This window comes from Opisthocomus hoazin, chromosome 5 (assembly GCF_030867145.1).
Source record: "Opisthocomus hoazin isolate bOpiHoa1 chromosome 5, bOpiHoa1.hap1, whole genome shotgun sequence".
NCBI lineage: Eukaryota > Metazoa > Chordata > Aves > Opisthocomiformes > Opisthocomidae > Opisthocomus > Opisthocomus hoazin.
The window spans coordinates 4,813,406-4,826,694 of record NC_134418.1 but is presented as its reverse complement, the minus strand read 5'-3'; the positions used below and the strand labels follow the sequence as shown (position 1 = coordinate 4,826,694).

Below are 13,289 nucleotides of genomic sequence, written 5' to 3'. Positions count from 1 at the left end.
GCCCACAGCTTCAGCGGCTTGCTGAAAGTAAGACTTCAGATCTTCCACTCAAAGGTTTCTGTAGAACGGGCATGAGCCATCAGCAAGATGGGCATAAGGCAAGTTGCAGAGTACCTCATCATCGATACTACCAGCAAAACAGAGAATATGCCTATTCTACACCCAGGTTCTTTCACCAGTGCAGACCAAGATTCATTTTCCTATTAAATAGGACCACAAGCCTCGCTTCACCTTTCAGAAATGGATAGCAAATGTAGTTTGTCTAAAATAACTGCTTTTCTGTCATTTCTTTTTACACACACTTTCCTCTGTAAAGAACTAGCAGACACTAACTTCTATAAGCAAAGTAAAAGAGAAGTTCTCTTACTCACATACACTCATATACAGTGAAAAACTTCAGTTCTCCTTATGTTTAAGTGAAAATATCAGGGGTTTCTTTTTTTTTTTTCTTTTTAAAAAAAGATTTCTCTAGCCCCTAATCTAGGTAAGAAACAGTAGCTCAGGTTATGGAGACAAATATTCAGTGATAAAATATTAGTATCAGAATTTTTATAATTTTTTTTGAAGAATCTATTATTCCTCCTACATACTTGCCAGATTCAGACTCAATATCCTACAGTTCTTTCATTCAATTCATACTTTGGGAATAACAATCAGCCAGAAAGACTTATAAAATTGCCAAAAAAAGCCCCTGAAATAATCAGAGCTTAGTTATTATAGTAAAAGACAACTTTATTCATCTTCAATTGCAGATCAACCCTTCATTTTGAATCCTGTCACTGGGACTGAGAGTTGAAAACGGATGGAGAAATCGGACAATACTTCATCATTCACTTTCTCTATAAAAAGAAATTCCTCCTTCCTCACATCAAGCAATAGTTATATTCTGACTTTGAATGGCTTCTACAGAAACACCCTCATGAAGTAATTCCAGTTCCATATATTTTATAAACTAGGAAAAAATGCTGAAGAACTAGCAGAGAGAAAGGGAGAGCAAGACTACCCCCAGTAGTTGAATTCTTACTAATCAAACGAACCAAAGTGCAACATATTCAGCTAAGGAGTTTTATATATGTTAAATGTAACTTTAAGTGGTAAACTATTCCAAGAAAGCTTTCAGATACTCATGAGTACAAACCTTTTCTTTCTTTTTTTTTTTTTCCTTCTATTTTGTTTTGCTTGGTTGGTTGGTTTTTGTTTGTGGGTTTGTTTTAACCAGGACAAGATGGAGAGTAAAGCAGGGCTCCTGGACTGTTGCAGCTGACTCTGCTAAGCGAGAACACTGAGGCACCAGCGGAACACGCTGTGTAAGATGCTCACACCCTGGACTTAAATGCAAATAAGAGACGCTTGCTAGGAATGCTCTCAGTGTGGGAAAGGAATGAAATTTAGAGGCAGAAGGGACAGAATGGATAAAAATGAGTACAATCAGAAGGACAGGCTAACAGAACAGTGTGAAGCGGGTATCCAGGGTCAGAGAACGATGCAGAGAGGAGCGTCATCTACTGGTAGAGAAAACAAGGACAACAAACAAGGCACATGAACTTTGTAAACTAAAGAGAAAAAAAAAAGATATCAAGAAAAAGACATTTGTTGGGTTTTTTTTCTACTTTGCAACACAAAACCATGACTGAACATGAGAGACAAGGAGAAGGACCTTACGTAAACAGAGAGCTAAGGTATGAGAAGGACAGTACATACTTCTTAAGGAAGTAAGAAGGGTTAACAGGGAATGGGAGATCTAAAAAGACCATGAGACAGGGGAAATTTCAGGCCCTGAATTGCGAGGCAGACAAGTGTATGAACACAGGAAGGCAGCAAAGTTAAGGAGAGGGAAACAGAGCAGTGTAGAGGAAAGCAGCACAGACTCTGGTGGAAACAGAGATGGCTGCTAAGAGTTCTCTTTAATGCAGTTAAAAAGTAAAACTGATTAGATTAGAGGGGGGAAAATACAAATCTAAAGAGAGTGGAAGAAATTTTAAGGAAGACAAAATCTGAGCAGGGATCTTCTGCTTCAGTTGGGAAAGCAAAGACCTCCAGGCAGCAAGTCTTGAAGACTTGGGATAACGTGGCACTGCAAGGACTGGGTTTTAGGAAGGAACTGTTGGTCTAACCAGGCCTAACTGCACATGGGGATGAACCACCCCATGCATCAGTACAGGCTTGGGGTGGACCTGCTGGAGAGTAGCTCTGCAGAGAGGGACCTGGGTGTCCTAGTGGACGACAGGTTAACCATGAGCCAGCAGTGTGTCCTGGCTGCCAAGAAAGCCAATGGGATCCTGGGATGCATCAAGAGCAGTGTGGCCAGAAGGTCAAGGGAGGTTCTCCTTCCCCTCTACACTGCCCTGGTGAGGCCCCATCTGGAGTACTGTGTCCAGTTCTGGGCTCCCCACTTCAAGAAAGATGAGGAGCTACTGGAGAGAGTCCAGCGGAGGGCTACAAGGATGGTGAGGGGACTGGAACATGTCTCCTACGAGGAGAGGCTGAGGGAGCTGGGCTTGTTCAGCCTGGAGAAGAGAAGGCTGCGAGGGGACCTTATAAATGCTTATAAATATCTGAAGGGTGGGTGTCAGGAGGATGGGGCCAAGCTCTTTTCAGTGGTGTCCAGTGACAGGACAAGGGGCAATGGGCACAAACTGAAGCACAGGAAGTTCCAGCTGAACATGAGGAAGAACTTCTTCCCTCTGAGGGTGACGGAGCACTGGCCCAGGTTGCCCAGGGAGGTTGTGGAGTCTCCTTCTCTGGAGATACTCCAGACCCGCCTGGACAAGGTCCTCTGCAGCCTGCTGTAGGTGACCCTGCTTCGGCAGGAGGGTTGGACTAGATGACCCACAGAGGTCCCTTCCAACGCCTACCATTCTGCGATTCTGTGAAAACTGTACAATCATGAAAGGTCTGCTAAAATACAAATTGCGCCTGAACTGGGGTACTGCTTTAAGACTCAGAGAATGAGCATTTGGCTAAGAGTTCGGCAGTCTGCGGCAACACGAAGCTGAGACAGTTGTGGCAGTGTATGTGAAATTACAACTATCAAGGCAGAGTCCGTCTCTCTCCATGTCATGCTGCTGTCATTGAAATCAGAAGAGCTTAAATAAGCGTAAACAGCACTCAAAATTATTACAAAAAACCTGGCATCTCCTGCGTGCGTATTTTGGAGTTTGCTCCCACCACCTGCTTTTCTCCCTGAGGACAGGAGTGAGCAGTGAGAAACAGACCTTTCACAAGATTTAGCTTAAAAAATTCATTTAAAAAGTTTTAAAAACTAGGTAGTTAAAAGCATTAAAAATATTACTTTTTAGTATATTCCATCACAAAGGAAAACAGTTACCAAGACATTAAAAGTAATTTTTGAGTGTCACGGAGTATATGGATTATTTTCTTTTTATGCAACGTGCATAAATCTACATGAAGAAAAAATTAAGTCTACCTCAAGTTTATGCTGTGCTCAAACACAAAAATATCAACAGCTACTTACTGTCCTCTGATTGAAGTATAAATTTTAGATTGCAGTGTGAAGTTGTAGCCACACTGCTTGAAAAGCAAAACTTCAAAACACAAAAACCTGCTGCTAGACTAAATCATGAGTGGAAGTTTTAGCTATATGCCAGAAAATTTCTAGGTCAACTACACTAAAATCAGGCAACCATTAGCACACATCACTACAAGATGGACATTGCCTAGGTCATTTAATAGATAGATTTACATAAATATAATTATTTCCTTGTCTTGCTTTCCTCTGCACCCTGGACTGTTCCTTAATACATTTAATCAGACCTGAGCCCAAATGACCAGCATTTCTTTGTAACCTTTCCTGTGAATCGCAACCTGAATATCTCCTCCACAGGGAATTTCCTTCTTCTTTAATGCCCAGTAAAGGCCCAGCTGCCCTTACACGCCTACGCCATAAGAACGTGCCTGTCCATTCCCCTCCCCAGACTATATTTTATTTCCGTGAGCTCTTCTTCCCTTCCCTGCACTTCCCAGGCTTTGTAGTTTTCTTGAGGTTACTATAACCAAAAAAAATACAGAAAAATCTCAATCCCCAAAAAAATTTTATTATCCAGAAGACTGTCTGCTTTCTCTCACCTCTGATGTCAGATGACACAAACAACAACCAGTAATATTTCCTAGGTCTCCTTTATCCCCCATCTGGGAGATGCTTTACACAGCACTGACTACTCGGGAGTAAGTACCCATATCACAAGTATTCAATGGCATAGCAATTGGATAATTTCACTTAGATGGTTTTGAACTACAGCTTATTTTCACTAATTTTGGTATTCGTAAGACCTATGAGGCCAAAGTACTCCTGTTAGGGAATTATTAAGGAATACATACAGACACCCATAGGTACACAGTTATAAGCTTTACGCATAAAATATTTACTCCTTTTCATAAAATTTTGTGAAATAATAAAAAAAAAATCTATTGCCTTGTACTTGGTTTATTTTTTAGAACTCATCTTTGTAAATCAAAACAGTTCATCATCAGTTTCATACAGCTATCCAAATATATTTTAGCCTTCCACATTGTGAAAGTAACAAGCATCTAAAAGCTATATAATCTTTGCATTCATGTTCACTCCAAAGTATTTTGCAAATGATACAGCACATTCATTTCAATTCATACCTATCAACAGAAAGCAACTCTCTCTGGGATTCATTGCAACAACTGTCTATACGAGCACGTAGCAGTACCCAGCATACAGGGCAGGAGCTGAGGAGCACCCCAGAACCAGCTGTAACTGCAGGAGACATTTTTAGGTTGACAGTGTCATTATCCAAGCTGGAATTTTGCCAGAAAATCAACTAGCGACACTCTCGCAAAACACAGCCTCAGTTCATTAATCCAGCTCTTCATGTCACTGGGCTAAACGCATCGTTTCCCATTACACCAAGGCTGGTCCAGTTTACGCGGCTTGTGTGTGCTGACAACAGTGTTTGGTGTCTTCTGCTCTCCTCATTATGGACTCATGTTGTATGCACCCAAAAAAGCCATTCCATTTTTCTGACAGGCTTTTTTCTAGCCTGCAGCGCTGACAAAAGATGAATGCCTGCATCATTCCGTGTAATACTGTTCAAGATCTTTTTTCCTCCCTGCTTCCTGCATTGTCGGTACTTTTTTTTTTTAAATACAGATTAAAAAAAAGAAAAAGGCTTATCATCGATTAAAAAGTCAGAAATTCGGTCAAGAAGAAAACCAAAACTCTCCACGGCAAATCCTCTCAGACGCCTCTAGCTTTACAAAGCAAAAATCTACAAAGAAATCACTGTTAACTAATACAAAGCTCTAAAGATAATAAGAAGCTCTGATGCCGTGCTAATGGCTGTGGTGTATTTGCCTAGATCAAAGAGCATGTAACAGTTTAGGCTGATGACTAACTCCAGAGAAGGCTCCCTGGGAGAAGCTAGCAAAACTGAGTCAGCATCACAGCCCCAAAGGGAGAGAGCTGGGAATTCAGAGGGAAGGAGGACGCTCACAGCAGCGCTGAAGTTACTGTGCTAGAATTTGACATAACACAAAATAAGTAATGTAAGCACCGGGAATATGAAGTAGCTGACAAAAGAAACTGTGTGCCAGAACAACCAAGCATCAGCATCAACATTAAAAAAAAAACCAACAACAAACAAACAAACAAAAAACCACAAAAAACCCCACACACAATAACAAAAACTAATCCCAAAAAATACCAAACAAAAAACACCCCCACCAGAATACTGACAGAACACTGTATGAACAGTATACAGCAAATACTCAACTTGTTCTGATGTACTGGCAATTGAATACTTAAAAAAAGAAACCCCAAAACACATAGGAAAACAGTGAAACCAAATATAGGGGATAGGAAGAAAAAACAGCCTCAGGACAGAACTAAAATATTCACTAATCAGTGTTTACGTAGACCAGATTTCAACCCTGCCTGCTCATATGATCATACGTGTCTGATTTTCACCAACTGAAAAATTCATCTTAAGAGTGCTGGGGGACTAACTCACTGAAAATCAGTGTTTTATACCTAAATTCTTTTGACTCCTCTTGAAATCTCATCTGGAGATCTGCCAGTCTTGTTCTAAAACCCACGATCAATGATACTGGCAGATGGTATCTTTAGATTATAGGATTTACAATGGGAAAAAACCTGAAAGCTACTTAATTCTGCTGCAATAAATATAGTTACAATCAAATTCATTAATGGGAAAAGTTTTGTTGTGAGCATATATTGAAAACATTTTTTTCCTCTACCACACATGTAAACCTAAAAGCATCTTTTCAAAGGAAAATTGTCAGATGATATCCACGATATCAGGGATATCCACGATATTTCTAAAATTTCAAAGTCTTATTTGAAAGCAGTTTTGCTCTAATACAAATTTAACCTGCAAATATTAACTCATGCAAAACCAGGATTATTTCTGCCAGTAAAGAAAATTTTATTATCCCATTATTTTATTATTTATTATTGCCTAACTGGACAACTTTTTCTAACATTGCGTATCTTGAAACCTCCAGTTATAACTATGCAGTATGCAAATTAATGTTAATATTTATCTTATTATATTAAACACCTAGAAAAAGGTTTTCTTTAATATTGCTATTATTTGTATATTTCCAGATTTTGATAACCTTCATATGTATTTCAATATATGCTTGAAACCACAAGTAATTCTATATTGCTGTACTACTTGGCTGACAATTGTTAGATTGTTCAGAAACATGCGCATCATAATCCTAATTCTGTATTTCCATCCACAGGCTTTAAACCACTGCTCAAAGTTCAGCCAAATGAAAAATCACGTCATTTTCTTACACAGCAGAATAAAAAGCAAGCTGAAAATTCAACAATAAGATTTGGCACTGGGCAGCATGGCTGCTAAGTAATATTTGAGTTCACTGTGTGGAGACAGAACAGCTAAAAGGAAAAAAACCCACACATTTTTTTACCAAAGTTAGAACGTTCTGTATGCTCATTGTCATTCATGAAGGTACAGCTATATTGATGCTTATGTGACACATTACAGGTATACTTTAATATAGGACATAATTTAATTACATTATTAGAGCAGCTGATACCTTTATTTTGGAAGCAATGTTGAAAAGCATCAAACCCGTCACCCAGTTCAGCATACTGTTCCACATACCTTGTTTGCGCACATCGTCTACAGCAGCAACCAATTCCTCCTTCAGATCCTGGCTCTCTTTAGCAATCTGATCTCCTTTTTCCAAAAAGTTTTGAGTGGCCTGCTCTACCGAAGCAGCCAACACATGAGCCTTCTTCGAGCGCCCTTTCTTCTTGCCAGACGGCCCTTTATTGCTCGTGTTAACAAGCGTCGTTACCTTTGGGAAAGAAAAACAAGTGTTTGTCAGTTTGAACGATTCTTCAGCTATTCATCGCGCAATAGACGGCCACCTAGTTCAATACCCCCACTACTTTCTTTACCCTTGAAATGATGTCATGGTCACCCGCATTGGATAAATAAAAAGTCAAGTTTAAAATCCAAAGCATGCCTCGAAACAGGTTTTTCCTTTTAACATCTATTTAGTCTGAGCTAAGGAAATCACAGTCAAGCAGTGCAGGAGAAAAAGATAAGAAACAGGTATGGAAGGGCACTGGTGCCAAAGCATCATTTTTGTCACTATTTCTCATTTTAGAAAAACGAAGAAGCTGATAAAATGAAAACCTAACACGTGTGGGTCAGAAACCATTCACAAAGCAATCGGCCCTTGAGATAAGAACTTGTCAGCTACATTCAAGTGGGGACAAAAACATTGTGGCTGCTTTCCAGACGTTCAGGAATGAATAGCTCCTGCTGCGAAGGTTATACGGGTTAAAACTATTCAGCTCAGAATTGCTCCGATATATTTTTAATATATTGGTATAAGACAACACCACATAGTGAAATGATCCCACTTTCTCCCTGGAGTTTATAAAGCAAGAAATTCTGCTTCCATGTTTGCAGAATCTCCTAAACGAATTCCTTACTGAGCTGTTGATAAACTGCTGAGAAACTTTAACCATAAAGCTTAACAATACAGCACAGTGTACACCACAGCTTTTTGCCGGACCAAAAAAATTTTCTATCATTCCACCAGTAAAAGACTGCCTTTCTGTCAAACAGGAATACTGAATCGGATATCATCAGGTGTTACATGCATGAAAAAACAGCAATGGATCCATAATGCTCCGGGATGTGATTCACCCTACCCAGGATACAAACCAGGGCAGCTGAAGTGCCATATCGGTGTGCTAACCCAGAAATTTACTGGAAGAAAATAAAAACCTTTGCAATAAACACAGTACACTACAAAGGAAAAGATTTCAAAACATGGTAAAAAAATTCACTGTTGTCCCATTCCTGTTACAAGCAGCGCGACAAGGTGTTTGGTACCACACTTGTGACCAAAGAGCCTTTTGGCATCTTCTTTGAGCTACATTTTTTTGCCCTTTGAGCTAGTTTTTTTTTTTTTCTTCAAATCACATCTAAAAACTATAGACTATGGAAGATGGGAAAAAAAAAAAAAAAATATTATCAAGGCTTGAAAACACCATATGCATGGACGCATTGGGGAAAAAAAATTATTCCAGAGCTTGCTTTCAGGAAGGAGTCTGCCTGGCTACAGGAAGGTAACAGTCTTCCATCACCTGTTTTTATCCACTATTTTTATTTAGAAATAATATTTTTCTTTATTAGTTTTCCCCTTACATTATTCTTCATGAAATTTCCTGAAGAACCTTTTCTGGTTAGTCATCCTGTATTTAAGGTTTTCAGAATTTCATGACCAAGCAAACGAGGCTACCTCTGTAACCTAACTCAGATTCAGCAAATGGAATGGATTTGTCCAGTGCGTCGTCAGGAGGACTACAAAAAGCTTTCACATACAGTAGGCAATAAAATTGTAAGCGTATGCCAAAATTCACATAGGAGACCTGAAGATGAAGAGAATAACGTCAGAACTTGGTTCTTAATTATTTGGACTTACTGAACAAACCTGAATTAGACTGCCAGAATAGCTCAGATACCATAGAGAAGAAAAAGATCTGAAGTAACGAAAAGGTGGTCAATAAACCAAGACAAGTCAGATTATTTCGTAGATCTCTATTAGGTAGACGCAGCGGTGAACAGCTAAAACAAATGTGCTCGAAAGAGCACAAACACCCCGAAGTTGTAGGTGGCAGAAGAACTCCTGCAGTCCTGTGAAGACACCAAAATTGAATTGCAGACTTCTTTTGGTACCTTACAACATGAGTTTCCCATTAAATATCATCAAAATCACTGTTACTGGCTTGTAAGTCTGCAAGTTTCCTCCTTCTGTGCACGATTCAACTACCAGGCGAGATTCCTTTCCCCTAATTTCACCTACAAAAAAGTTACACATCTATTGTAAGATCACCTACACGTACTGAACAAATGCAGCCCACGAATGGGAACAGGGACCACGGGTGTCACAGAATACGATAAACTTGTGCCGACAGATAGGCAGTCAATGAGACATCACTGAGGAGGAAGGGAGCCTAGAAAATCAGATTAAGAACAAGCAAATAGGTATTAGATTGCTAAATTAAGTGAAATAAATCCTCAGTAAATGTCTTACCATGATAATATTTAAAGTGCTTTGGTAGTATATATAAATATGTATATATTGTGTGCATGTATGTGTTCATTAACAAAACATTGCTACATGTTGCATTTACTAGTACAGCAATGGTCCCAGCAGAACCAACAAACCATTTTACATGTCGTCCTCATAACAACAATTATCTCCAGGTAATTTTAAATAAAATGCATTTAGATAGAAAAGGAAATATCCTGATTTAATTTACATCAACTGCATTGAGTGACAGAGGCCTTCCTCCAAAAATGCATTTCTCGAACGAGTAAGCATGTAACATGCAAAGGAAAAACAGGGATTGGTTGAACATACATTGATTTTAATTAAGTGCAGTTTGTTTGCTGGGGGCTGGCTGGGCATTAGTTCTCATCATTAGTTCTCTTTAGTTTTGGGGGTTTTTTTGTTTGTTTGTTGTGTTTTTGTTTTATTACAAGAAAGCATAAGGACAAACGCATAATTCAGATTTTCTTACACAGAGTGCTGCAGGTGTCTGTAACCCAGACTACGGAGAGTGGTTTGCTGAACTGCCCAGCAGGGACTAGGTAGGAGACGGGCGCCTTATGCAGCCAGCTCTGAGGTGGCTGCTGGGGCACGTCACGGTGCAACTAAATCAAGAAATGAGAAATAAATATTGATCTATTTCGGCCCACATACTGGGAAATTTTTCTTTCCATACCTGTAATAAAATTAAGGATTTTTCAAAATAAGTTAATAGCATACTTCTACAACTGAAACAGACAAAAAAACATATCTATATCCATTTTAAAAAGATAAAGGAACCCTTCTTGTGGAGACGAAGAAAGCTGAGAGTGGTTTGTTTTTAAAGCAAGTATGCTCACAGCACACACTTATTTCAGCTCTAAATAGTGCTCTTCCTAGCACACTGTTATCTAATTATGGACACCGACAGAAATGCAAACAACGCTAAAACACCATAAAACAATAAAAAAGATTTATCAAAACTTCCCCTAATATATGGAAATAATTATAAATTAAAGTATTTTGTAACATTTTTTTTAATGCTTCTTTTAACACAGGACAATTGCTTTGTCCTATGCTGAGTAATATGCAGAAATACAGAAAAATCACTTAAAGCTGCACGTGTGTCTATCAGTGCTCAGAATCTTCCAAGTAACGAATCTCTGCATCAGAGTCTGTGCGGAGCAGACGGACGTGCGCAAGTCCCAGTGACGAGGAGGAGCCAGCACTGCCGTAAAACCTTCGTTAATGCACAGAGTTGCTGTGAGTCCAGGAGTAGCACAACACGTAGGAAACTCCAAACTGCCATGGAACATGGAGACTTTGGCTAAATATTCATGTAGAGAACAGCATCCTCAAAGCAAATCATCTTTTTCAAAAGGAAATTCTGGTGTACTCTTCTTGATCCCACTTCCCTCATAAAACTTCTGCTGCTATTTTTCTTATTTGTTTGTCTCTAGCATTAAACAAACCACAAAAATACTCATTAAAAAGTCTCTACCATGTCAAAAGCTCGGACTCAAATACAATCATGAAATCACATAACATGTGCTAGCAACAGAGCACAAGTTCACAAATGCTGCTACAGACATTGTTTGCCAAAGTACCTCAATGATTCGTAAATTTGAAGCAAAATCTTATAAATTTTAAACAAAGGATATCTATCAACATGAAATACGTGAATAGCAACATCTCATGACTGTCTAAACAACAGCTTTCAGGTGCTAGTTTGCGGTTTTTTATTATTTAATTTTGCTTACAAAGAGGTGAACAGGCACACAGAGATAAGATCACTCACATAAAAATGAAGGACAGATCTCGAGTCGAACTGGACTCTCAGATCTGTTTTATGCACATTTAAATTCCTTTGAATACAATAAGAAGAAAGTGAATGAACGCCCCTTATAACTACATCGGTTACTATTCTTGAAATTCGTTTTTGTTTTCCAGTATGTAGCTATTTTTAATTTAGCTCTGCAATCTGAGATTACTACAATAATTATTCCAGACTGGGGACACTCCTATCTGGAAGCATTCATGGTCTTATAAGAAATGCTAGTAGCCTGCTTTCTCATTTCTAAATATTTGAAACAGATTTAAAAGCAAATGTTGATAGAACACGCTTCAGTAACTTACTGCTGAACAGACAACTTTCTTTTTCTCTTACACTCTAGGTTAGGAAACAGCAGCAGGAACAGTTAGATTTTTCACATCACTATTTTTTAAAAAAATCAAATTAAATGTTAGGAACTTTAAGACAGACCTAACATGTTTTTCTATGAAAACAAAGTTTCTTAGGAAAAAAAAAAACAACAAAACTCTACTATCAAAGAAAAGGCTGATGTAGATTTACGAAAAAGTATTTCTTAATAGAAACTACAAGGAAAAGGAAGAGAATATAATCTTCAGTGTGCACCGCTGGAACATCTTAACATCTCCTGCTGTAACATGTCCCGCGGATGAGGACAGCAGAGGGAAGACATCTATTCTAGCCCCAGCATTGTCACTCATGTCTCTGACCTTGTACACATCGTGTCTCCTCTCTAAGTTTTAATTTCATTTCTCTATTCCAGACACTTCAATCTACTTGGAAAACTTTTCAATATCACATCCACTTCAATGAAGCTGATTTAATTAATTTGCTGAATCATGGTCCCAAACTAATTTGATCAAAATAATATTATTCATTCATTCCAAAGACAGTCTAGAAGCAAACACTGGAGTTTAGTTTCCTTAAGAAAAAGAAAGCACATACTGCACCCAGATTTAATTTAACTTCTGCATCTTTCAGCTGCTTTTAACAGCAGCATAAATGGAAATCTCTTCCATTAATTATAATTTACACATATAAATACATGTCCTTCAAAAAAACTTCCGCATTCTGAATTTATCAGTGACTGTAAGTACAGGAGTAAACATAAACAGAACCATGCGGCCCAACACGGACTACTCTCAACGTATAGTTTCAAAAATTAACTGGCATATCAAAATTACATCATGTGAACTTATGAGAATAACAAAAAACCTAAAAACTCTGACAAGTTTTTAAAACACAATTTCTAAGTGAATGAGAAAGCCTCAGGATGCTGAAGTGACATTTACAGTAAAGAAAGCATTGAGAGCAGACACAGAGAGTGCATATGCTCTTTCCAAAACATAAATATTTTCCAAAGAACATGACAGAATTTCCTAGTCTTGTCCCATGAGCTAGAAATCCCTACTGTAACATTACTGGTAAGAATGGAAAGCTGAGCACCTTATTCTGTGGATGTTCATAGTCATCTTCCTTAAGCATTGAGTATAAGGAAACTGTCACAGACTTACTGTACTACCAAAGGAATTTTAGAGTATGGCTTGTGTTCCTCTGCTTTTATTTTTAGATTACTTAATCTCCATATTAAGGATAGAGATGACCTGGGGCCAGCCTCATCAAGCTGTAGATGCTGAATTGGGGGGATCAGTCAATACACTTTGGGGCAGGGCTGCCACTCAGAGGAACCCGATAAAAGTCAACAGGACAAGTGGAAAGTCCTGCACCAGTAAGGAGGAACCCGTGGCGATAAGACAGGGGAGGGACCAACTAGCTCGGGAGCAAATCTGCTTCAAGGGACCTGATGGACCTTCAGAGACAGCAAGCTGTCAGCAGTGTGCCCTGGCACACCTTGAATATCATGTCCAGTTTTGGGGTCTCCAATACAAGA

The 13,289-nt window shown here is 38.8% G+C and overlaps 1 protein-coding gene across 3 annotated transcripts in view; it reads right to left on the bottom strand.

Moving 5' to 3' along the window:
• The window catches only part of CTNNA2 (catenin alpha 2), a 536,393-nt gene that overhangs the window by 415,485 nt on the left and 107,619 nt on the right, over positions 1-13,289 (bottom strand). For all 3 annotated transcript variants that reach the window (XM_009934739.2, XM_075420290.1, XM_009934738.2), the window contains one exon: positions 7,140-7,335. In XM_009934739.2, coding sequence (XP_009933041.1) covers positions 7,140-7,335 — 196 coding nt within the window. The remainder of the gene's footprint in view (positions 1-7,139; positions 7,336-13,289) is intronic.